General features: G+C 57.7%; 1 protein-coding gene across 1 annotated transcript; it reads right to left on the bottom strand.

Annotated features, from left to right (window-relative positions):
• Positions 1-1,346: 1,346 nt before the first annotated feature.
• On the bottom strand, positions 1,347-19,268 carry LOC135174624 (electroneutral sodium bicarbonate exchanger 1-like). The gene is made up of 25 exons (XM_064141959.1): positions 18,906-19,268; positions 18,085-18,369; positions 11,153-11,239; positions 10,539-10,617; positions 10,303-10,389; positions 9,733-9,868; positions 9,364-9,524; positions 8,911-9,051; positions 8,697-8,785; positions 8,407-8,564; positions 7,986-8,073; positions 7,585-7,731; positions 7,327-7,418; positions 6,730-6,904; positions 6,453-6,586; positions 5,301-5,546; positions 5,093-5,198; positions 4,734-4,895; positions 4,006-4,119; positions 3,490-3,651; positions 2,867-3,118; positions 2,448-2,516; positions 1,734-1,907; positions 1,502-1,636; positions 1,347-1,352 (listed from the first exon to the last, which is right to left on the bottom strand). Exons 1-25 carry the CDS (start codon positions 19,266-19,268, stop codon positions 1,347-1,349), a joined length of 3,648 nt encoding a protein of 1,215 aa, XP_063998029.1.
• Between the last annotated feature and the right edge of the window lie 1,753 nt (positions 19,269-21,021).

Raw genomic sequence — 21,021 nt, 5'->3', positions numbered from 1 at the left:
AGCGGAGGGGAGAGAGAGGGAGAGGGAACAAGGCAGAGGAGAGCAGGGAAGGCAAAGGGCAGGGATTCTATAACCATGGGCCGGGGATGGGGGCAGGGAGAGAGACAGAGTCTGCAGAGTCCTTCTCAGCGTCTGTGTGTGGCCCTGGGATGTTCTTCTTCGGGAGTGCTCCCGCAGTGCTTCTTAGCTGTTCGGGCACCGAATACCCACCCGGGGGCTACTCAGGCCAGCTCTGTGGCAAGTCCATGGCACATTCCATAAGCCTCTCCTCTCCGGGGGAGGCAACTAAGGCAATCTTTATCTTTGTGCATTGACATGAAGAAGGGAGAGACGATTTAGGCCCTCACAGCCTGCCAGCTGCTTCAGATGTTCCTGAGCAGGTGCTGCCTTCTTTCCTTCCAGAACGCAGGCTGCTGTTGGTGTGGGAGCTGGCAGCCTTCTACACAATGCTCCCTGCACCCTGGCTGAGGCCAGGAGCGATGAAAGGAGCAGCCCTGCAGGAGAGATTGTAGAGAGCACTGGTGACGCTGGGGACTGCTGTCACCAAGTGCTTTAGCAGCCCTGGCAGGAGGAACAGGGGGCCCAGGAGAACAGAAGCTCAGCATAAGCACGGGAGGCTTGGCTGCGTGAGGAGGTTTGGGAAGGGAGCCTGAGAGCTGCAGAGCAGCAGCTCCATGGAGTGGCTCTTCTTGGTGCTCAGCCCTGCACTGGGCTCCGAAGCCACGGCTGGCACAGGTCCTGCCTGCAACTCCACGTTGCTGGGTTTGAGGATCTGCAGCTACTCTCGAGTCCCTGAGGATGCAAGCTGTGGGGGTCAAACAGGAGTTGTGTTCAGGGTCAGACCCCAGCAATCCCCTCCTGCAGCCTTGCCCACAACGTTCATCTTCCCACCACTGGGACTGCTGCTTTCCACGGGATGCTCAGCAAAGATGCAAGTGGAGAGAAGCATGCCAGACACCTTCCAGCTGAGCTTGCTGGGGCTCCTGGCCCTTGCTGGGGCTTTACCTGTCACTGCTTTGCTCTGGGATATCCAAGTCAGCAGCAGTCTTGCCCAGCTCCAGCTGAACGCAGCCTGTGCCGCCAGCAGCTTCCGTCCTTTCCTGCCATGAAAGGGCACACCTCAAGTTGTCTGTCTTTGCCTGGAGTGCAGGTAAACTACAGACCAGGGGAAATCACTGCGTGCTGCCCTCTGCTTCTGAGCCGTAGCAGCTGCAGCCGGCAGTGCAGCAGGGTACAGAGCTGTCACTGCAAACACACGAGCAGGCTTAGCTGCACTGTCATGGGGGAAGGATAATAACGATGCTGATGGGAAATGACTGATGTAGAGAATCATCCAGGTGCTAGGGTCACTGCTGTTTTGAGGCAAAGCAGGGCCCAGGTGGGATCCAGGCCATTAGGATCTCCTTCTCTGGAGTTCTGACCGGCCCCCACCGCTGCGATAGAAGCTGTGATAGGGACAGGCAGTCTTGCAGCCCAGCCCCGAGCACCCAGCAGGCCTTACCTCTTCTTCTTGGCCTTCGTTTTTGGCACTGTCCATCTTCTTCCTGCTTTCTGGCAGGAGGTCGTCCAGCAAGCTGAGCTCCCGCTTGGAGAAGCAGAACTCCATCGCTCTCCGGACCAAGATCAGAGCCAAATCCTGCACAAAGAAGAGGGGAGGTATGGCGAGGCCAGAGCTGACACTACAGCTCACTGCAGCCTGCAAGCATCCGCTGCTGAGCAGCACCAGCTCTTACCAGCATGGGAAAGATGATGGCAGCAGGGGTCATCTTGATGGCCCAGAGCAGGACGAGGCAGATGGACTGGATCAAGGTGAAGAGGTGCACCTTGCGCAGGGGGACGTGCCGCAGGTAGATGCAGTCCGGCTGGTGCTTTGCTGGCATACAGAGCAGCTGCAAGCGACGGAAGAACTGCCAAAGAAAAGGGCAAGAGTTGCCAGCTGAGGCCTGCAGAACGTTTCTGGCCCTGGTGAGGCCTGGAGGGTCCTTTCAGGAGGTTGCTTGGCAGGAGAAGTGCTGGCAGCCACTGTGTTCCTCCTGGCAGCAGCAGCCACGTTCCCTCCGCTCCCTCTCTAAAGCCGCTTGCCCAGCAGGGCTGCCCCAGACTGCCCTTACTCCCTGCTCTTCTGTTCTCAGCCTCTCTTGGCCCGCTGCATCCTCCAGCAAGGCTTGCCACCAGCACTGGAAATTGCCTTCCCTTTGCACTCAACTCCCCCTTTCTCTCGTCCCCAAGCCCTCACCTGCCCTAGACCCTAAACAGAGCACGCTGCTGCACCTGCCTGCTGCTCCCAGCCCTAGGCATATCCTGTGCCCCCCCACTGCTTCCCTCACACCACATCCTTTGGCCACTTGCTTTCAGAGAGCTTTGCCGACGCCCCTGCTTTTGCCTTGCTTCTGGGCAGCTGCAGCAGCAGGGAGCAGGCCTGCTGCAGGCTGCTCAAGAGTCTGTACCTCGAGGCCTTGCAGCGATGACACACCCATGTAGAGGAAGATGCCGTAAAGCACAGGCATGGGGATGAGCTGGAAAGAAGAAGGCAATGGTCTGTGAGTTCCGTGGCGCTGGCGGCGTCACCGCTCTGTACCGCGGGCACTGCCCACAGCTGCCTGAACCCCCAGCAAGCAGGGGCGGCCCTGGAAGCCCCCTGGGAGTTCAAGCACTCGGCCTTGCTCGCTTGCCTGGAGCGCACCAAAGTGGGGGCCAAAGGGCTGGAAAGCAGAGCCCGAGCTGGTTCCCAGCACAGGCCAAGCCCCCAGGTCTGGGAGCACCTCCTCCTCTGCTCCGCAGCGCCCCGGGGCTGCAGAGGGCGGGAGGGGTTTGTGTGAGTGGCAAAATGCTGCTGCTTGTGGGGTGCCCTGCACTGCCCTCTTACCTGTAATGCCTGAGTCAAGAAGACAGAGCAGCCCATCAGCACAAAGACCATCAAGCCAGTGACTCTCTGCTCTCGCACCCCCTGGAACGTGACTTGTTCTCCGGGAGCTGAGCCCTCGCACTCCACTTTCAGGCTGTTCACGTGGGTGATGGACAGGACAGTGGCAGCCACAAACCAGGGTAGGCCCATCAGGGAGCACACCCCGAGCAGCACGGCCACCATGAAAAGGTCCAGGTGATACCCACATCCTTTCTGCAAGGCAGCAAAAGAAGGGACAGAGCATCCCACACCACAGGAGCAAGGGCAGTGTCCCAAGTCCGACTCTGACCCTCCCCAAGTCATTCCTGGTAGCACAGCAGAAGGCTTCCTGCCCTCAGCTGCTGCCACCACGTCAAAAGCACAGCAATCCCGCAGGCAGATTCATCTGCTGCTGCAGCAGACTGCTCGCCTGAACTCCCCTGCCCTTTGCTCCCCGTGGCACTGCTGATGCAGGAGAGCATTTGGCCACAGAACCTGGCCCTGTCTCCAGCCACTGCCTTCACAGTGTATTTGCAAGAGGAGCTTCTTCCCACCTCTGTGGCCCACATTGGGTTGGCACGGGGTCATCTCCTAAAGCCTCTCACCTTCAGTTTGTGGTCCTTCCTGTTCACAATAGCCACCGTGATGTGCTGGTCCATGAACACCAAGATGGTGCAGATCAGAGCTGGGATGAGCGCAGCCAGCACTGTCCACCAAGGGTTGGGTCCTAGGGGGCTGATGAACCACCCGCGGTCGTCTCTGCTGAGCTGCAACAAAGGGCACACATCAGCATCATCTCTCGGCCCAGCCCCTTCACTGCCTTGCATTTTTCCCCTCCAGCCCTGAGTCAGAGCAGCTCCCAGCCTGGGCTGCAGCTCGCCCTCTCTCCTGGGCTTCAGCAGTGCCAGTGTCCTCTTTGCGGGCACCTCCAGAGCCTTCTCCTGCAGGCACTGAGCTTTGGGGCTGGCTCTCCATTGCCAAAAGAGACCTTGCCCTCAGCGGCAGCAGAGGAGATGGTCACAGCACCAGCATCTCCTCCAGGCTCAGCTCCAGCCTGCCCTGACACCCCCCTCTGGCATCCCCAGGCGCTGAAAGCAGTCCCAAGCCAGCAACCTCCTCACCTTTAACGTACTGGGGACGTGGAGCTTGGGCGATGGGATCCCAGCCAGGAAGTCAGTGAGCACCATGACAGCCACGGTGAGGAAAACAGCAAAGTCGCTGATCGTGGAGCGCACCTAGGGGAGAAGGAGAGCTGAGAGAGGCACTGCAAGCAGGGCCACAGCATGGGATGGCAAAGCTGGGGCCAGCAACAGCACGAAGCCTGGGGGACCGAATCGCACCGCCCTGAGCACGTGCAGCCTAATCCCTTGGGTAGCTAGCGAGGCTGTGAGAGCTGGTGTCAGACAATGGAAGAGTTGAGGGAAGCAGAGGAAGGGTCTCTGAGTTCAATCTGTGGGCAAATCTATGAGCAAGGAGGGCAAGAGCTGTGGCCACTGCAGCCACACTCGCGGCCACAATGGGATGAGGCTCTGCAGCTTCCTTTCTTCCTCAGCAGAAGAAGCTGGGGCTTGCTCTCGGGCAGCTCCTCCCCTGAAGCAGCTTTGCCCCGGAGCACAAACTACACAGGGGGAAAAGCAAAGCTAACAGTGGGAGACCCAATTTCCCCGTGCCCAAGAGACAACAAAAGCGTGCAGAAGTGGCCCTGGGGCAGGTGGGAGATGGTGTGGGCAGTGTGCACTGCTGGAAGCAGTGAAGGGCATGCGAGGCGGTGCAGAGGTCGTCTTTGGGGCTGGCGTTTCCCGGCTTCGAGCATGTGCTGGTGGGAGATGAGCGTGGAGACTGTTGCTACTTTGGTGGTGAAGAAGCGGCTGGTCCTCAGGTTCTTCAGGATGCTGGCCAGGATGAAGGTGGAGAAGAGGAGGATGCAGCACCACAAGAAGACATTAGGCGTGTAGGGGCCGTGGCGCCCACAGGCAGCTCCTTGAAACTCTCCATGCAAACGCCGACATTCCTGGAGAGGCAGAGAGGCAGGACACACAGGCAGTGAGTGTGTGGCAAGGGAGCCTGGGGCAAGGAGGGGCTTTGCAGGGTCTAGCACTAGTACGCTTGGAAGCCCATCCCCACCCACAGGGCTCTGACTCTTGCAGCACGAGCATGCCCCTGGGCCCACAGCTGCGGCAGCAGGAAGCAGTGGCTGGGGGCACTTACAGTCACTGTGAGGTTGTGCCAGGCAATGCCAGACACGTTGATCTGGTTGCTCTCCCAGAAGCGCAGGGTTTCATTGCTGGCATGGGTTGGTGCCACACACTTGCAGCTGGGAGGAGAGAAGCCAAGAGAGGGGTAAAGAGCAGGCAAAGGAGGTGCAGCCCTGAGCTCCTGCCAGGAGGCAGCAGCCTCGAGGGGGGCAAAAACTCACCTGTAGGTGGTGAGGGAGTCGAGCGTGCTGGGCGTGTGCACAGGGTAGGTCACTTGCAGCTGCAGCAGCTTCTCCAGAGCCTCGTAGATGAAGATGAGGCAGATGAGGGAGGCGTAGGTCTCCTCGGTGAAGCGGGTGATGTAGCGCACCAGGCAGCTGGCGTCGGTCACCACCAGCACCATGCAGAAGAAGGAGGTCCAGAGCCCGATGCACGCCCGCAGAGACAGATAGGAGAGCGAGTGGTCCCTGGGAAAGCAGAGCCAGATGGAGAGGTGGAAAGGGCAGCGAGGGGCTGCCAGCTCTGCCTTCCCTGGGCAAAACGGGGAGCAATTGAGGAGCATGTCCAGGCTGTGGCTGCTAAGGGCAGTGTCCAGGAACCCCCACAGACAGCCCCGGGGCTGCAGGCTGCGGCAGGAGAGGCCAATCAGTTCTCAGCATCGAGCAGTGCTCCTAGGGTAAGCCTGGGAGGCTGATGGAGCCGAGGGCCCTGTTGTGGGAGCTGCTGCCCCCTCACATCACTCACACACCCCAGCACCAAGCCCGGCTGGTTTTGTGCCCAGTCAGCTGCTGCCAGCAAGCTGGGGCTGAAGACTAAATTGAATTGCACGGAGGGTGGCTCATCTCACACTGAAGTCATCACAACAAAAGGCCTCTCACGGAGAATACCCATTTCACATGGAGCCTCCTTCTGCTTCCATAAGGAAGGAGTCAAGCAGAAAACTCTGGGGGCGTTTGGGCAAAAGAGACTTCCCCTTCCAGCACAGATCAGGCTAAGAGGTGCCCGCGGCTGTGCTCAGAGGAAAGCAAAGCTTCCCTCGTTCCCAAACCAGAGCAATCTGTCTCATCTTCCCTGGACATTCACACGCTCGTGGTTCATTCACTGCTGCTGCTGCTGCTGCTGCTGCTGCTGCTGCTGCTGCTGCTGCTTAGCTTTGACCCTGAAACCCTGAACTGACCTCCCACCACCCCACTCCATCCTTCAGAGGCCATGCAGCATCCCGTGCTAAAGCAGCAGCCTGAGACATCTCTGACACAGAAGGCAATGGCAATCTAACCACTGCCACTAAGAACAGCAAAGGCAAAAGATCTCCTCTTCATGGTTGTCTTCTTGGGCAGGCTCTCACAGCAGCTGGCTCTGGCAGGCAGCCTTACTTGCAGAACTGGTAGATGATCTTCTCAAAGACAAGGACGGGCCCAGTGCTGCCGAGGATGGTGAGAGGCTGGCCCGCAAAGAGGCAGTAGAGCACACCGGACAGGCAGGCACCCAGCAGGGACTCCATGGCACCCTGCCCGGGGAAGAGAGGCAGCAGTGAGGGGAGAAATCATCAGGGGAGCAAAACACCCAACAGCAAAGCAAAGTGACTGCAGCAGGGCCTGGTGCCCGAGTTTGGGCCCCTCGCCATGCCAGCCAGCCCAGAGAGGTGCTCACAATGTGGCCTTCGGTCGCCTCCCCCAGCAGTCCCCCAAAGGTGATGACCGGGGACATGCAGGCACAGTAGAGGAAGAGGAAGGACGCCAGACACTGCAGGCTGAGAGCATCGCGAAAGTCGCTCCAGTACCACAGGGCTCTGCACTTCACGTCCCGGATGAGCCCTCCACAGAGCCTAGAGGAAAGAACAACTCCTGCCACTGCTCCTGCAGGCGGCTCCCTGCCGCAAGTCTGCTCCAGCTCATTTCGTACCCGCTGCAATGGGAGGCACACAGAAAAGCTCCTCCAACAAGGGGAGGCCTGACCTGAGAGCCCCTCCCCTCTCACCCAAGCAGTCTCTTGCCTTGAGAAGCAGCAGACCTCTACCCGCAGGCCTTGACACCTCTGCTGCCACCCCGACTCAAGGAGACCCAGGTGCGATGATGCTGTGCCTGAGCCCAGCTGCCCAGGTCTGCCACCCGCCCAGCCCCGGGGACATAGGTGGGGTCGTGCAGCCCTCCAGTGAAGCAGCTAAGCCCAGACACCTGCTAGCAGGGAAAGTGCATGCTGACGTTGCAAAGGCCACCAGAACAAACCCCGCCCTGGCAAAGCTCTCACCTGCCCGTCCACTCCAGCTCAGGACCAGTGTGTCTCCCCGGCTGGCTTGGCAAAGCGCTGCCATCGACAGCTCCTGGCGTCTTCCTGTGCTCCTGTGACCGTGGAAGCAAGGTAAAGATGCCCACTTGTGACCACAGGCTTGCTTTGCTCCTGCTCTGGCTGTGTGACTGTCAGGTGGGACCCTGAGAGTCTGTCCCCCTGAGCAGCATCCCCAGCCGTGCTGCCCTCCTGCCTCCCTCCCTGCCCCGCAGCACCCACCTGCAAAGGGACCTTCTCTGGGGGCTCAATTCGGATTGAGGGATCCCACTGTCCTGCTGGCAAGACCTTCACCTGCTCCAGGAACTCCTCGATGCCAGCCACCAGGTCACCTCGCCCCTTGCCTTTATAGGCAACTGCTTGGAAAACCTGCCAGCAGGAGACAAGCTGCTGAGAGGACAGCCACCTTGGATGCCCTCACCACTGCAAGAAGCTCTTGGCTAAAGGCAGGAGAATTCTCCCCACATTTCCTGCTGGGAAGGGCAGGAAACTTCCCCCCACAGAAAACATCTCTCTGCCGTGCTCCGTGTGAGCAGCTGCTGCACGAGTGCCCATCCCCAGGGGCACACCACAGCCTTCTGCTTAAGCCAGAGGTGACCCAGAGCTCCCTTCTCTCCTGGTACCTCGTCCGTCATGAGAGTAGCCATGCACCTGCCGACCTCGTGGTACTGCTGGGCTTTCCCTGCTGGTCCCAGCAGAACAAACAGGAACCTGGGCAAGAAAAGCAAAATGAGGAGGAGGAAGAAGAAGATGTCCTTGCTCAAAGAGCACCTAAGGAAGCTCCCGGCCCGGACTATGGCTCCAGCGGGCACACACGGGCAAGGGATCTGGAATTCATCAGAGTCAACCCCAAATGCTGAACCTGGGGGCCAAGTGCCTTTCCAGTGGGCTGGTGGGCACGAAAGCCACAGCAGGCAAGGGAGAAGCAAAGGCAGGGACAGGCGGGTGGGCCTGGTTCCCTTGGCAGGCCCAACTGATGCGTGGAGGTGGATGTTGTTGGGGGGGGCTCTTCTGCAGCAAACCCTCTGTGCTGCTGACTCAGACCTTGTTGGGACGGGCACTTGTGTCAGCCCCGGCAGGAGGACAGCCTGGGCCAGGCGGACAAAGGCCACGACAGGCTGCTGAAGGGAATCCAGCTCTGCCACCAGCACGCTGCACGCCTCGGCCGCGACGGGAATTCTCTTCAGCAAGCGCTGCTCCGCCTGGGCACCAGAAGCAAATCTCAGGCAACTGCCCCCACAGCAGAGCCCTCAGCGCTCTGCGGCCCAGCCTGGGGCCACGTTTGCCAGAGCACACCTGGCCCTAAAGGCAGGAGAAAGCTGCAGGTGTCTCACCTTGCTTAGAGCCATCGCCGCGCTCTCCTGCTTCGGCACACCTTCAGCTTCAGCAGCGCCCGGAGCAGGCTGAGGGCTGAGTCTTTGGGCTGGGAGGAGAAGGAAAGGCACACAGAAAGATGGACCGAGTGCAACTGCTGTGCCAGGACAAGTCTAATGGGGCCAAAGCCCTGCAGAAGCCTTCAGCCTGTCAAAGGCCTGCACACCACCTCACCTGGTGCCACAGCCTTGGGCAGCCAGAAGCTCCTCTCCTTCTTCTTCTGATGCTGATGCTGCATCAGAAGAACTTCTCGGACTCTTGCCCGTGCCTGTTCCTCAGGCCCTGTGAGCTGTCCTTGCTGCTGCAGGATGGCATCTGGGGGTGGCAAAGGGAAGGAGGGGACTCAGAGCACCAACCTCCCAGCCCCCAAGCCTGTTTCTAATTGCGACCTGCCAAGCCTTCTGCAGTCGCTTCTCTAACCCCACAAATGGCTTCCAGAAGGATGCCGCCCTCGAGGGCAAACCTGGTGCGAGGGTTGGACGTCTGCTCTGCAGCCGAGCCACACCTTGCACACAGCAGCACTTGTGGGAAGGGCCCTGCCACTGGGGCAGGCTTTGAGCGGGGAGTGGAGGGCACCACGGCAAGAGGACTGTGGCCGTTGCCAGAGGGACACAGAGCCCACGGTACCTGCAATCTCCTCCATGCTGCTGGCACTGATGTCCAGCAGCACCGTCCCACTGGTGATGAAGCTCTTCAGCTCCAAGAGGCTGGGCAGGGGCAGTGTGCCCACGTAGGGCTTGCTCCAGCGCTCGCCGCCGTCTTCCACGTCCTCCTCAAACTTCAACCACCTGCGGACATGCAACATCATCAGCCCCAGTCGTGGGAAAAGTACCCCCAGCTTTGCCACCCCTTTGATAGAGCTGTGGGGGAGCAAGAGAAGAAGGCTCCTGGCATCAGCAGCTGGGACAGCTTTGCATGCCAGAGGCAGAAAGAAGAGCTGGCGAGTGCTGCTGGCCCAGGGCGCCTCTCCCACCACTGCCAGCAGCAGGGATTTACCTTGCTGCTTCCTTCCACACAGCACCTCCACCCTCTGCCAGGTAGATCTCAGCCAGATGGCTGAACACCTTGTGGGCAACATGCTGCTTGTCCTCCTCGCTCGCAAGGATGGCCTGCACCCGCTGAGATGGGCTCTCTGGGGGCAGAAGACAAAGCCCTGTCCTGTCAGTGTGCCCGAATAGAGCCTGTCGTGCTCACGGCTCAAGTGACCATCAGCTCAGCACCAGTTCAGCCGTGCAGCTGGGCTGGCTGCCCTACCCTGGCTCTGTCCATGCTCGCCCAGAGCCATGCAGAAGGGGCAGCAGCTGTGTCACCTCTGCGTGAGGGTGGGCAGCTTTCCTTCCCCACAGGTCTGTTTTTAATGCCAGGATCCCTCTAAGGAAGAGGAGCCTCCCTCCACTGTGCACGGAACTGCCTTAAGCACCCACCAGGGCAGAGCCTGGCAAAAGGAGGTCTGGCGAACTGCTGCCGTTTCCCTCTGGAGCACAGCAAGCCACATGGACCTGCCTGCAGAAGCCCCCAGCTGCACACAGCCCCAGGCAGCTTAGGGCACACCCCGGTGGCACTCACGGTGGCTGCAGCGACACCGACGGTCCCGGCTGCGGGATCGGCTTCTCCTCACCAGTTGCCTCCTCCCCACGTCCTGGGTACGGTGCTCTGCAAAAGAAGCAGCACTTGCAGTGCTCTCGATGCTGCAGAGGTGGCCAAGGCAGTGCAGCCATTGCCAGGAGGAAGCACGACCTTGGTGCCATGGGAAAAGGCGCTGGGCTGGTGGCTCCTCTGCCAGGCTCTCAGCACAGCCTCACCTTCCAGCTCATTCTCGTAGCGAACGCTGGCAGTGCTGCACCATTTTCCCTGGTCAATCACTGCCTCTTCGTCGTATCCCTGTTCAGCCAGGAGAAGAGGGTCAGAGGTGGGGCTGGGTGTGGAGAGGCCCTTAGAGCTCACTGGGTCCAACCACAAGCCAGCTACCAGGGCCACTGAACTATATCCTGACGTGCCACAGCTGCAGCTTCTCAAACAGCTCCAGGCTCGGTGACTCCAGCACCTCCCTGGGCAGCCTGTTCCAATGCCTCACTCCTCTCTCGGTCAGGAAGCTCTTCCTAATGCCCAGTCTAAACCTCCCCTGGCACAACTGAAACCCACTTCTGCTAGTCCTGCCACTAGGTATGTGAGAGAGGAGACCAACACTGGCCTCACTCCAGCCTCCTTCCAGGGAGCTGTGCAGAGGTTTGACTTGCAGGAGGTTTTCCTTCCCAAAGCCTCGGGTACGGGAGGCCAGGCTGAACCAGAGCAGAGCAAAGCATCTCCTGCTGCCCAGCCCTCTGCCCTCTGGGGAAATGCCTGTGGGATTTGGGGGGCAGAGCTCCTCAGCCTCTGGGGGATGCTTGGCCCCTTGGCAGAGGCCCAGGCACGGTACCTGCAGTAACTCCTTCAGGGATGCCATTTGGTCTCCGCCGTTCTCATCCATCCTCGCCTCGGGCGCTGGCGTTGGGGATAACTGCGCCTTGAGAGCAATCAAGGGGCCAGATTCCCCCAGCACACCAGAGCAGTCCTCTCGCAGAGGAGCTGAAGCTCAAGTGGCTCCCACTGTGCCCCGACACCATGGCAACAGAACTGCCCCATTCTGACCTCATAACCCAGGCAGTTAGGCAGTGGCAGGGAAAGCAAAGGCACAGAAGCCTGGGGAAGCAAAAGCCCCTCTGGGTGTGAATCTGGTGAGGGACATGAGGGCCAGCAGGGCTTGTGCACGGGCACCAACACACACCAAAGGCGGGGGGGAAAGGCAGGCCTGCCTCTCCTGCTGCTCCTGGGCCCATGCTGCTGAGCCAGCCAGGCCCTGTCCTTCAGCTGCCCCCAGTGCACCAGCAGGGGCTGCCACACGTCCTCAAAGGAGCTCACCTGGCAGATGTGTGGGTGGCCATGGCCGAGGTGCTGCTGTCCCTGGGAAGGGAACCTTTGCCCTGAGGGCTTCGCCAAAGCTACAGTCGGTCTCAGAAAGGACCTGGGCCCAGAAGAAACCTGCTGCTTGAGTGAGGGCTGAGCACAGGCAGATGTGTCCGTGAGCCAGCAGGGCACAGCCCTTCAGCACACTGCTTGCAAGCAGGCGTTGCATGGCTCTGCTCCATCTCCTCAGCACGCAGGCAGCACTCAGCCTGCAGCAGAAGTGCTCTGCAAGCCTGCAGTGGGCTTAGGCAAGGCTCTGGGCTGGGCCAGGGCACAGAAGTCCCCGCAGGGAAATGCCTGCCCCAGCCTCGTGGCTCCATGGTTCCTGCCAGGCCGAAAACAGGCTGAAAGAAGCATTCCCTGGCTGCAGTCCTGCCTGAGACAGAAGCAGCTCTGCACTAGCAGCCCAGCTCTGCAGCTGCCAGCCGCCCTCGCCAGCGCTCTCGCCACAGCCTGGCTTGCAGGGACACCACCAGACCCAACCAGAAAAGCACAAGCGAGGCCCATCCTGGAGCAGCAGCTGTGCACAGGCAGCTTCCTCGACCTGGCGAGGCCAGCAGCCTTCCCTGGGAGAGGCTGTGCAAAGCCTGCACCTAACCTGACGAGGGAGCAGCACTTATCCCACACAGCTCGACTGAGTTTGCCGAGGCTGCTTCTCTTCATCCTGCAGCAGCCCCAGCAGGGCTGCAGGAAAGCAGACCTGCACCTCAGGAAGCTGCTCAGGGCATGGCTCTGTCAAGATTGTGCATCCTATGTGCCAGCTGCTTAGGCTGCTCTGTCATCTGTCGCTTTCATGCCCAAGTGCAAAGAGACAGGTCCCAACAGACTCCTTCTAACCATCGCCTCTCAGACTGCTGAGACTTAGTGCTCCTAGCTGCAGTCTGTGGGCTGCAGAGAGGATCTGCAGAGCCTTACTACGTGTTGCATCCTTAGGGGCTGGGGGAAGGTTTAATGGGGGTGTCCTGTGTCCTGGATATGCCCTGGAATTGGTCTGTCTCTGTCTTTTGAAACACAAGTCTGTATTTCTTTCCAACCCATCTGGGAGCATCTCGCTCTGTCTGCTCTTGGAAACAAACCACGGCAGCAGAAATTGGTAGCAGAGGAGGCTTGAGGTTACCCTTGTTTGAAGTGGACAAATAGAGAATGGAAGGTTAGAAGTGGTGCTCCTTAGTGACTCCTGACCACAGGCTCACAGACGTCAGGGGTTGGAAGGGACACAAAGAGCTCATCCAGTCCAAGCCCCTGCCAGAGCTGGACCATCCAGTCTAGCTCAGGGCACACAGGAACACATCCAGACAGGCCTGGAAAGGCTCCACAGAAGGAGACTCCACAGCCTCCCTGGGCAGCCTGTGCCAGGGCTCTGGGACCCTTCCAGGCAAGAAGTTCCCCCTTGTGTTGAGCTGCAACCTCCTGTGCTGCAGCTTCCATCCATTGCTGCTTGTCCTGTGCCAGGGAGCAGTGAGCAGAGCATGGCCCCACCCTCCTGACCCCCAGCCCTCAGAGAGTTACAGACATTGATTCAATCCCCTCTCAGTCTTCTCTTGCCCAGACTCAGCAGCCCCAGGGCCCTCAGCCTCTCCTCACCAGGCACTGCTCCAGTCCCCTCATCAGCCTCGTAGCCTCCACTGGACCCTCTCCAGCAGATCCCTGTCCCTCTTCACCTGGGGAGCCCCAAACTGAAGGCACTACTCAAGATGAGGTCTCAGCAGGGCAGAGTCGAGGGGGAGGAGAAGCTCCCTGCATCTGCAGGACACCCTCTGCTGAGTGCCCCCCAGGACCCCGCTGGCCCTCTTGGCCCCCAGGGCACTTTGCTGTGCCAAGGTCAAAGAATTCCCTGGAAACTTTGCATTCCAGAGTTTAGTTGGGTGACTCTCCCTGCTGCTCATGAAGAGCTTCTGCTTCTGCCAGCACAGAGGACAGCTCTGAAGCAAGTGCCAAAGGGCAGCCTGGAGCAGAGCACTTTGTGAAGCTGCCCCCAAGCAGAAGGCTGAGCTGCAAAGCCAAGAACCTGTGGCTGTGTGTCAGAGGTCCCTGAGCACTGCCTGGCACTGCCACTGGTGAATTGGCAGAGCAGGCCAGGAGGGGAATGGCAGCTGAAGAGAAGGTCGAGTTTGACAAGCAGCTAGGGGACAAGCCCGTGGGAGATGTGAGCAGGCTGTGCCTCTGGCGCCAGCACCTGCAGAGAGAAGAGGGAAGAGGCACTGAGCAGAGCCCCGAGAGCCAGGCTGGGCAGGGAGCCTCCAGCAGCAGCCACACACAGGGCTAGGAAGGCCACTGCCATGCAGTGCCCTGCCAAGATGGCAGCAGGGCACCCTTCTGCTGTAGGCTGGCTGGCACCTGCTGACCAAAGCCAGCAGCACCAGCGCTGCAGACACACCCCTGGGCACTGCCAGCGGGCACCAGTGCCTGCAGGGTGCCTGCCCTTGCTTCTCCTGGCCCCTAGAAAGCCAGCAGCTCTGCAGCAGGATTCGCCTTCCCTGCTGGAGCTCTGTGGCTGCAGAAGCCCAAGAAGGAAGAGCTGCAGAAGCTCTCTTCCCTCCTGACTCAGGAGAAAGGACTTCCCAGAGGGATGGCTCCTGGGGGGTGTCTCGGTTCTGATTGAAATTCCCAGAGACTCTAATCAAATTGGGATAGAACCAAGAACAATTTGTAGAGTGCCCTTCCCTCTCCTGCCTCCCTTGCCAACAGAAAGGAGTCAGAAGCAGAGAGGAGAGGTTAAGCACACCCAAAGAAATCAATCTCACTCGATTGGGAAGTTAGAAAAGAGAACAGTTTAACAATAGCTTAGCAGAGGTATCTGAGGGAGGGAAGTTTAGAAAGGATAGGGAAGGGAAAATGGCAAAGCACAAGATGTAGAAATACATCCTGAGTTTGTGGTGCTGGCTTTGTCTGCCTCGTGGGTGATGGGCACATGGTATGGTGGTATGCAGTGGAGTGATGCGGAGAGATGGAGAGAGAGATGCAGAGAGCGGAGCAGAGAGCGAGGCAGAGAGAGAGAGAAGAGGAAGCCCCCCTGCTTTTATGGGACAGGAAGGGGGAGTGAGCTAACCATCACCTGGTGGTGTTCAGACCCACCCCTGGGGAGGGGTCAAGACCCCCAGGGTCAGGTTCAGGGTTACTCCCCCTGCAGTGTTAACCCTATACAGGGGGCAGCAGCCACACTGCTGGGGGCTGGGAAGGGGCACTGGGGGCTGGGAGTGAGCTCCTTTGGAAAGGCTCTGGCTGCTGTCCCTGTGCTGGGCAAAAAGATTTGGGTTGCAGGCCTTGCAATGGTTCAGCAGCTGGGGCAGAGCCATCACCCGAGACAAGTGTGTTGGACCAGGAAAGGCAGAGCAGGAGCTCTGCTGAGGTGCCCACAGCCAGCAGCAGAGGATGTCTGGGCTGGAGAGGACCTGGATGCCCATCGAGGCCAGCCCTCAGCCCTGCTCTCCAGCCCCTGGGCAGCCTTGCTGCCCTGCCGGCTGCAGACAACACCCCGAGGGGCTAGAAAAAGTAAACTGGAAAAGGTAAGAAGAGAAGAAAGCAAAAAAAGAAAAGAAAATAGGGGAAAAAAAAAAGAGAGAGAGCAAAAAGAGAAGAAAACCAGAAAAGAAGAGCAAGAAGAAAAGAGAAGAAGAGAAGGAGAAGCAAAATAAAATAGAAGAAAATAGAAGAGACAAAAAGAAAAGAAAGGAAAAGAGGGGAAAGGAAAGGAAAGGAAAGGAAAGGAAAGGAAAGGAAAGGAAAGGAAAGGAAAGGAAAGGAAAGGAAAGGAAAGGAAAGGAAAGGAAAGGAAAGGAAAGGAAAGGAAAGGAAAGGAAAGGAAAGGAAAGGAAAGGAAAGGAAAAAGAGAAGAGAAGAGAAGAGAAGAGAAGAGAAGAGAAGAGAAGAGAAGAGAAGAGAAGAGAAGAGAAGAGAAGAGAAGAGAAGAGAAGAGAAGAGAAAAAAGAAAAGAAAAGAAAAAAGAAAAGAAAAGAAAAGAAAAGAAAAGAAAAGAAAAGAAAAGAAAAGAAAAGGAAAGGAAAGGAAAGGAAAGGAAAGGAAAGGAAAGGAAAGGAAAGGAAAGGAAAGGAAAGGAAAGGAAAGGAAAGGAAAGGAAAGGAAAGGAAAGGAAAGGAAAGGAAAGGAAAGGAAAGGAAAGGAAAGGAAAGGAAAGGAAAGGAAAGGAAAGGAAAGGAAAGGAAAGGAAAGGAAAGGAAAGGAAAGGAAAGGAAAGGAAAGGAAAGGAAAGGAAAGGAAAGGAAAGGAAAGGAAAGGAAAGGAAAGGAAAGGAAAGGAAAGGAAAGGAAAGGAAAGGAAAGGAAAGGAAAGGAAAGGAAAGGAAAGGAAAGGAAAGGAAAGGAAAGGAAAGGAAAGGAAAGGAAAGGAAAGGAAAGAAAAGAAAAGAAAAGAAAAGAAAAGAAAAGAAAAGAAAAGAAAAGAAAAGAAAAGAAAAGAAAAGAAAAGAAAAGGAAAGGAAAGGAAAGGAAAGGAAAGGAAAGAAAAGAAAAGAAAAGGAAGTGAAGGGAAAGAAAAAATATCTTTCCACTCCTATTGCTTTGCTTTCTGATTCTTCTCTGCTTGGAAGAGAAAAGAGAAGGAGTTGAAAGACATTTCTCTGCCTCCTCCTCTGTGTTTTCTCTGCTAGGAGAGAAGAGAAAGGAAGGATTTGGAGGACAATTCTGCTGCTCTCTTCCTTTTCTCTCCTTGGCCTCAGGCCATCAGGGAAAGGATGCAAGACAGAGGTGGGCTTGAGATGGAGGGGTGGAGTTAACCGTGGAGACTGCTGCAGAGCTGATGCAAGAGTGTGAAATGTGTGCTGCAGTCAGACAGGCCAAGGGGGCAAAGCCTCTGCCCCGTGGGGGGCAATGGCTGCAGTGTAAATCTGGCAGAGCCTGGCAGGTCGATTCCATCGCTGCCACGAACCCAGCAGGACCAAGCTGGCTGCTTCCAACGGCAGCAGCAACCACTGGGTGGCTGGAAACATAGCCAGTGCCCCATGCCAGCACTCAGAACAGCACCCTTGGGAGGAGAGCCTGAGGGGCTGGGAGCTTTAGCCTGCAGCAGAGGAGCCTGAGGGCTGCCCTCACACATGCTGATAAGTATGGGAAGGGTGAGTGCCAAGAGCGTGGAGCCAGGCTCTGCCCGTGGTGCCCAGGGGGCAAAGGGTGGAAGTTGAGGCATAGCAAGTTCCACATAAACACTGTGAAGGTGACAGAGGACTGGAAGAGGCTGGAGGTGATCCTGTGTGATCTGCTCTGCAGGGGGTTGGGCTGGGTGATCCTTCGAGGCACCTCCCAACCCCTAACATTCTGTGCTTGTGTGATTTGGTCCACTTCAATAATCCTTCTGCTGAGCATCACCATTGGGCACAGCCTTGCCCTGGCAGGGGGTGTGGGGCTTGAGGCAGAACTGAGGGAAGAGCAGGAGATGTCCATGGCAAATCCCCAGCAGCTCTGGATTGGTCTTCCTCAGGGCCTGGAGAGGAAAGCAAGAGGCAGAGTTAGCTCTAGGGCAGCTCTAGCCCGGGAGATGTCTGTGGACAAGCAGCAACAAAGGGTGGAAGGCCACAAGAGGAACAGAGACTTCTGCTGTCTGCTGTCAGGCTTGATGTGAGCTCTGCCTTTGGAGAACCTCTCCTAGGAGGTGGGAAGGACTCCAGAGCTCTTTCCCTGCTCCTGCTGTAACCTCCCACTGAAGGTGCCCTGCCGAGATAGCAGCCCAGGAGAGTGGCTTTGGCCCACAGGCTCCTGTGCTGTCCCCTCTGCATTCCCAGGCTGTCTGTCCTCAGTGGGAGGCCAAGAGCAGCAGCCAGGCAGCTCCTCTGTTCCACCACAGCTGCAGGGAGAGGAGGTGGCTGCAGCAGCCTGGGAGAAAGAAACTCACTAAGCATCCTCCCGAGGGGCCTGAGCAGCTCTGTTCCTTCAGGGGCAGGGCAGAGAAAGCAAAGCAGGCCTGGGGAAAGGCACAGCCCAAGGCTCACTCTTGTGCACGCTCTGCTGCCTGCAAGGTGCCCCCAGCCTGCTGAGCAGAGCCAAGGAAGGGCAGGGGGACAGAAAAGCTGCACTGGAAAGGGCCACAGTGGCTGTGTGGGGACAAACCCAGAGTGCTGGCACTTACTGTGCAGGTGGATGCATTCTGCCCATTTCCAGGTGCCAAGCCTCACCTCTTCTCTTTTCTGCCCTCAGCCAGGCCAGCTCCCAGGAGCTGTCCCTCAGCAGCCTGTTTGCTCTGTCCAGAGCTTCAAGCTGCTGCCCAATGTACTTCCATGAAGGCTTTGTGGTCTTCAGCTCTCTTCTGACAGCAAAAGCTCTCTTGGCCTAAAGCAGGAGAGTCAAAGCCTCAGCACTGAGCATGAGAGCCAGAGCCAAGGCACAGCCCCTGCGAGCCACGACCGCAGCCGCGTCGGAAGCCAAGGCGCAGAGGAGCAGATGCAGTGGAACTGACCTGCGTGTGCTCGTGCTGGAGGTTCTCCTCTCTCACCATGTCCAGCCACTGCTGCTCACTCTCCTCCAAACAAAGTGCTGCTCTGCAGTGACTCTGCCCACACCTCGGCAAGCGCTGCTGCAGCTCAGCCACCAGCTGCTGCAGCTCCTCATGTGCAGCTTGCAGGCGGCAGTGATCTTCCTGCAGCTCCTCCTTCTCTCTTTGATGAAGTTTCGCTGCCACTTCTGCTAGCAGCAGCTTGCCCAAAGCATCGTCGAGCTCTGCCTGCAGCTGACTCTCTGTTGTCTGGGGGAAGATCCATGCCAGCTGTTACTGGAGCCCTCTGAAGCCCAGCACATGAAGCACTCTCTCAGCCTGTCCCCCAGGGCAGCTGCTGCAGCCCCCTGATGAGCTCTGAGCTCCTCCTCTGCACCTGCTGGAGCAGCCAGGTCCCTGTCCTTCTCCCACTGGCACAATCCCCTCTCTCCCCCTGCTCTGCCCTCACTGCTTCTCATGCAGCCCACGGTGCCCCTGGCCTTGTTCTGGGCTGCAAGAGCACCTGGCCACCTCCTGGACAGTTTCCCTGGCCCTGCCTCCCATAGCCTTCTCTGCTCTCAATCTCTTCCTCCCTCAGCCCTTGGCCAGCTTTGGGCCCACTCCAAGACAGGTGCAGGGCCTAAAGCTTGGGCTTGTTGACCTGCATGAGGTTCTCTTGGGCACACCTCTCTAGGCTCTCAGGGACACCACTCAGCAGTGCTGCCCACACAGACATCAAGCTCTTGACCACAGCTCTCTGAGTGTCATCCTCCAGCCAAGTCCTTACCTCGAAAGCCCTCCCTTACCTGTTGCTCTTTGCCTGAGCAGGAAGCCCACATCAGCAGTGGTGTTTGGGTTCCAGCACAGACAGTGGCAGTCGCCTGCCTCTGCACCTCCTGTGGTTCTCTTTCGGGGTGGTGTGAAGAGGTCTCCTGCAAGTGAGCTTTCTCCAGCTCCTCCAGCCTCTTCTGCAGCCTGGCATTGCCCCTTTCAGCTCTTCTCAGCTGCTTAGATGAGTCCTGGGTGGTTTCTTCCTTCTCCTCCTTCTCCTTCTCCTTCAAGAGCTCTTGAAGCATTTGCTCAGATGCTCTTTGAGACACTTGGCAGTTGAAGCTGTCAGATGTGCAACGACCTTCGGTGCTGAGGTAGGAAAAGGAGGAACCTGCCATTGGCAATGGTGTTTGGCCTCCAGCAGCTGCAGCACACCAACAGATTTGGGGAACCAGAGTGAGCTCCCAAGCTCTGAGCTGTAATCTTTGATTTGATCTTCGTCAAGATTATATTAAGCAAAAGGTAACCAATTTGAGTTTTAATCCAGTTATAGATAGGAAAGCAGATAATAGGCCACACAATAGCCCCCACTAAGTGAAATAGCTTCATTAGCTTCATTCTGATTCCCAGAGTTAATTAACAATCACTCAAAATTAATTTGCCCCATGTTGGAGTGCCAAAAAATAAAGGATGTGATGGTTTGGGTGTTCCCCCCACACACTTTAGAAATCACCCAGAGTAGACTCAGCCAGCTCTGGAAATTGAATGAAGCTTCTATTTGCAGCTCAGCAGAATATACAAGCAGATACTTACAGTATAGACAGCTATAGACAGAGATAGACAAGGTAAAACTGATACACACAACAGCCCTCCAGAAACCTGAGTCCCCAGGAGGGGCTCCCAACTGCCCTTCCACCTTCTCCCACCCCTCTCTACCTTACCCCAAACGTTGCCTTGTGCCTGAGGAAAACTGGAGGGCCAGCCAGGGGGTTAGGAAGCAGGTGGATTAATCAGGTTAGGTCAGAGAGAGAAGAATGCAGCCCAGAGCCCGGACAGAGAGTGACTACCTTATCTATAGTTGGATTCTTGCTCTTCTACCTCTCAGCAAGCCTATGAGTGAAGTAGACATCACCATTGTTTCCCTTTCACAGCCTGTAATCTAATTCTTCTCACCAAAATATTCTAGCTGTCTTCAGACTAGCACAGGGAGTGCTCCTGCAGTTGTTCGTAGCTGTTCATGCTCCAAATACCCAGCCGGGGGCTACTCAGGCCAGCTCTATGGCAGCTCTATGGCATCTTCCATAAGCCTTTTCTCTCCGGGGGAGCTGATGTGAGACCTCTTCATACACACCCTGGGCACTGAAGGCAGGCTGAGGCCACGGGAGGCAACAAAGTTGCTGTGTCTGTTGAGTTACATCCCTGAGCATTCAGCCAGGCACCTGGGCTGACTCCAGGGAGGCAACAAAGGCAATCTTTAACATGCTGAGGTGGAGAGAGGGCGCTGAGGGAGATGAAAAGTACCCCCTTGTCAGCTTTAAGACTTGCAGTGTTGCTTCTCTAGGGTGACTCTTCACCATCTACTCGCAGCCGACAGGAATCGGAAGACTGCTGCTTGCTGAACACACAGAGCTCACCTCTGAGCCTCCCTTCCGTGGGCTGCAGTCCCCTCAGCCACGGAGGGCTCCGCTTCTGATGTCCTCTCAGAGGTGCTGATTGGCTTGGCCTCGGCCAGAGGCAGGTCCAGCTTGGAGTGGAGGAAGCTTCTGGAAGTTCCTGACAAGAGCTACGCCATAGCCCCTGCCTCGCTACCTGCACGCTGGGGCACAAACCCGACACTCGGGGGTGTTCCATTCATCCTGAGAGTGAGGTGCAAGTTCCCCAAGGGTCCCTAGTGAAGACGCAGCCCCCTAAGTGGCTGTGCCCAGCCCCCACTGCCCAGCCGGTAAGGAACTGCCCTGGGCAGCTGCACCTGCCGGTGCCTGGCAACGGGCACAGCACAGCCCCTCTGCCCTGCTGCCTGTGCAGCCCTCTGCTCCTGCTCCTCGCCCTGCTGCCTGTGCAGCCCTCTGCTCCTGCTCCTCGCCCTGCTGCCTGTGCAGCCCTCTGCTCCTGCTCCTCGCCCTGCTGCCTGTGCAGCCCTCTGCTCCTGCT

This window comes from Pogoniulus pusillus, unplaced genomic scaffold (genome assembly GCF_015220805.1).
Source record: "Pogoniulus pusillus isolate bPogPus1 unplaced genomic scaffold, bPogPus1.pri scaffold_95_arrow_ctg1, whole genome shotgun sequence".
NCBI classification, from domain to species: domain Eukaryota; kingdom Metazoa; phylum Chordata; class Aves; order Piciformes; family Lybiidae; genus Pogoniulus; species Pogoniulus pusillus.
The sequence above is the reverse complement of the archived record's forward strand: the minus strand, read 5'-3'. Positions and strand labels throughout refer to the sequence as shown.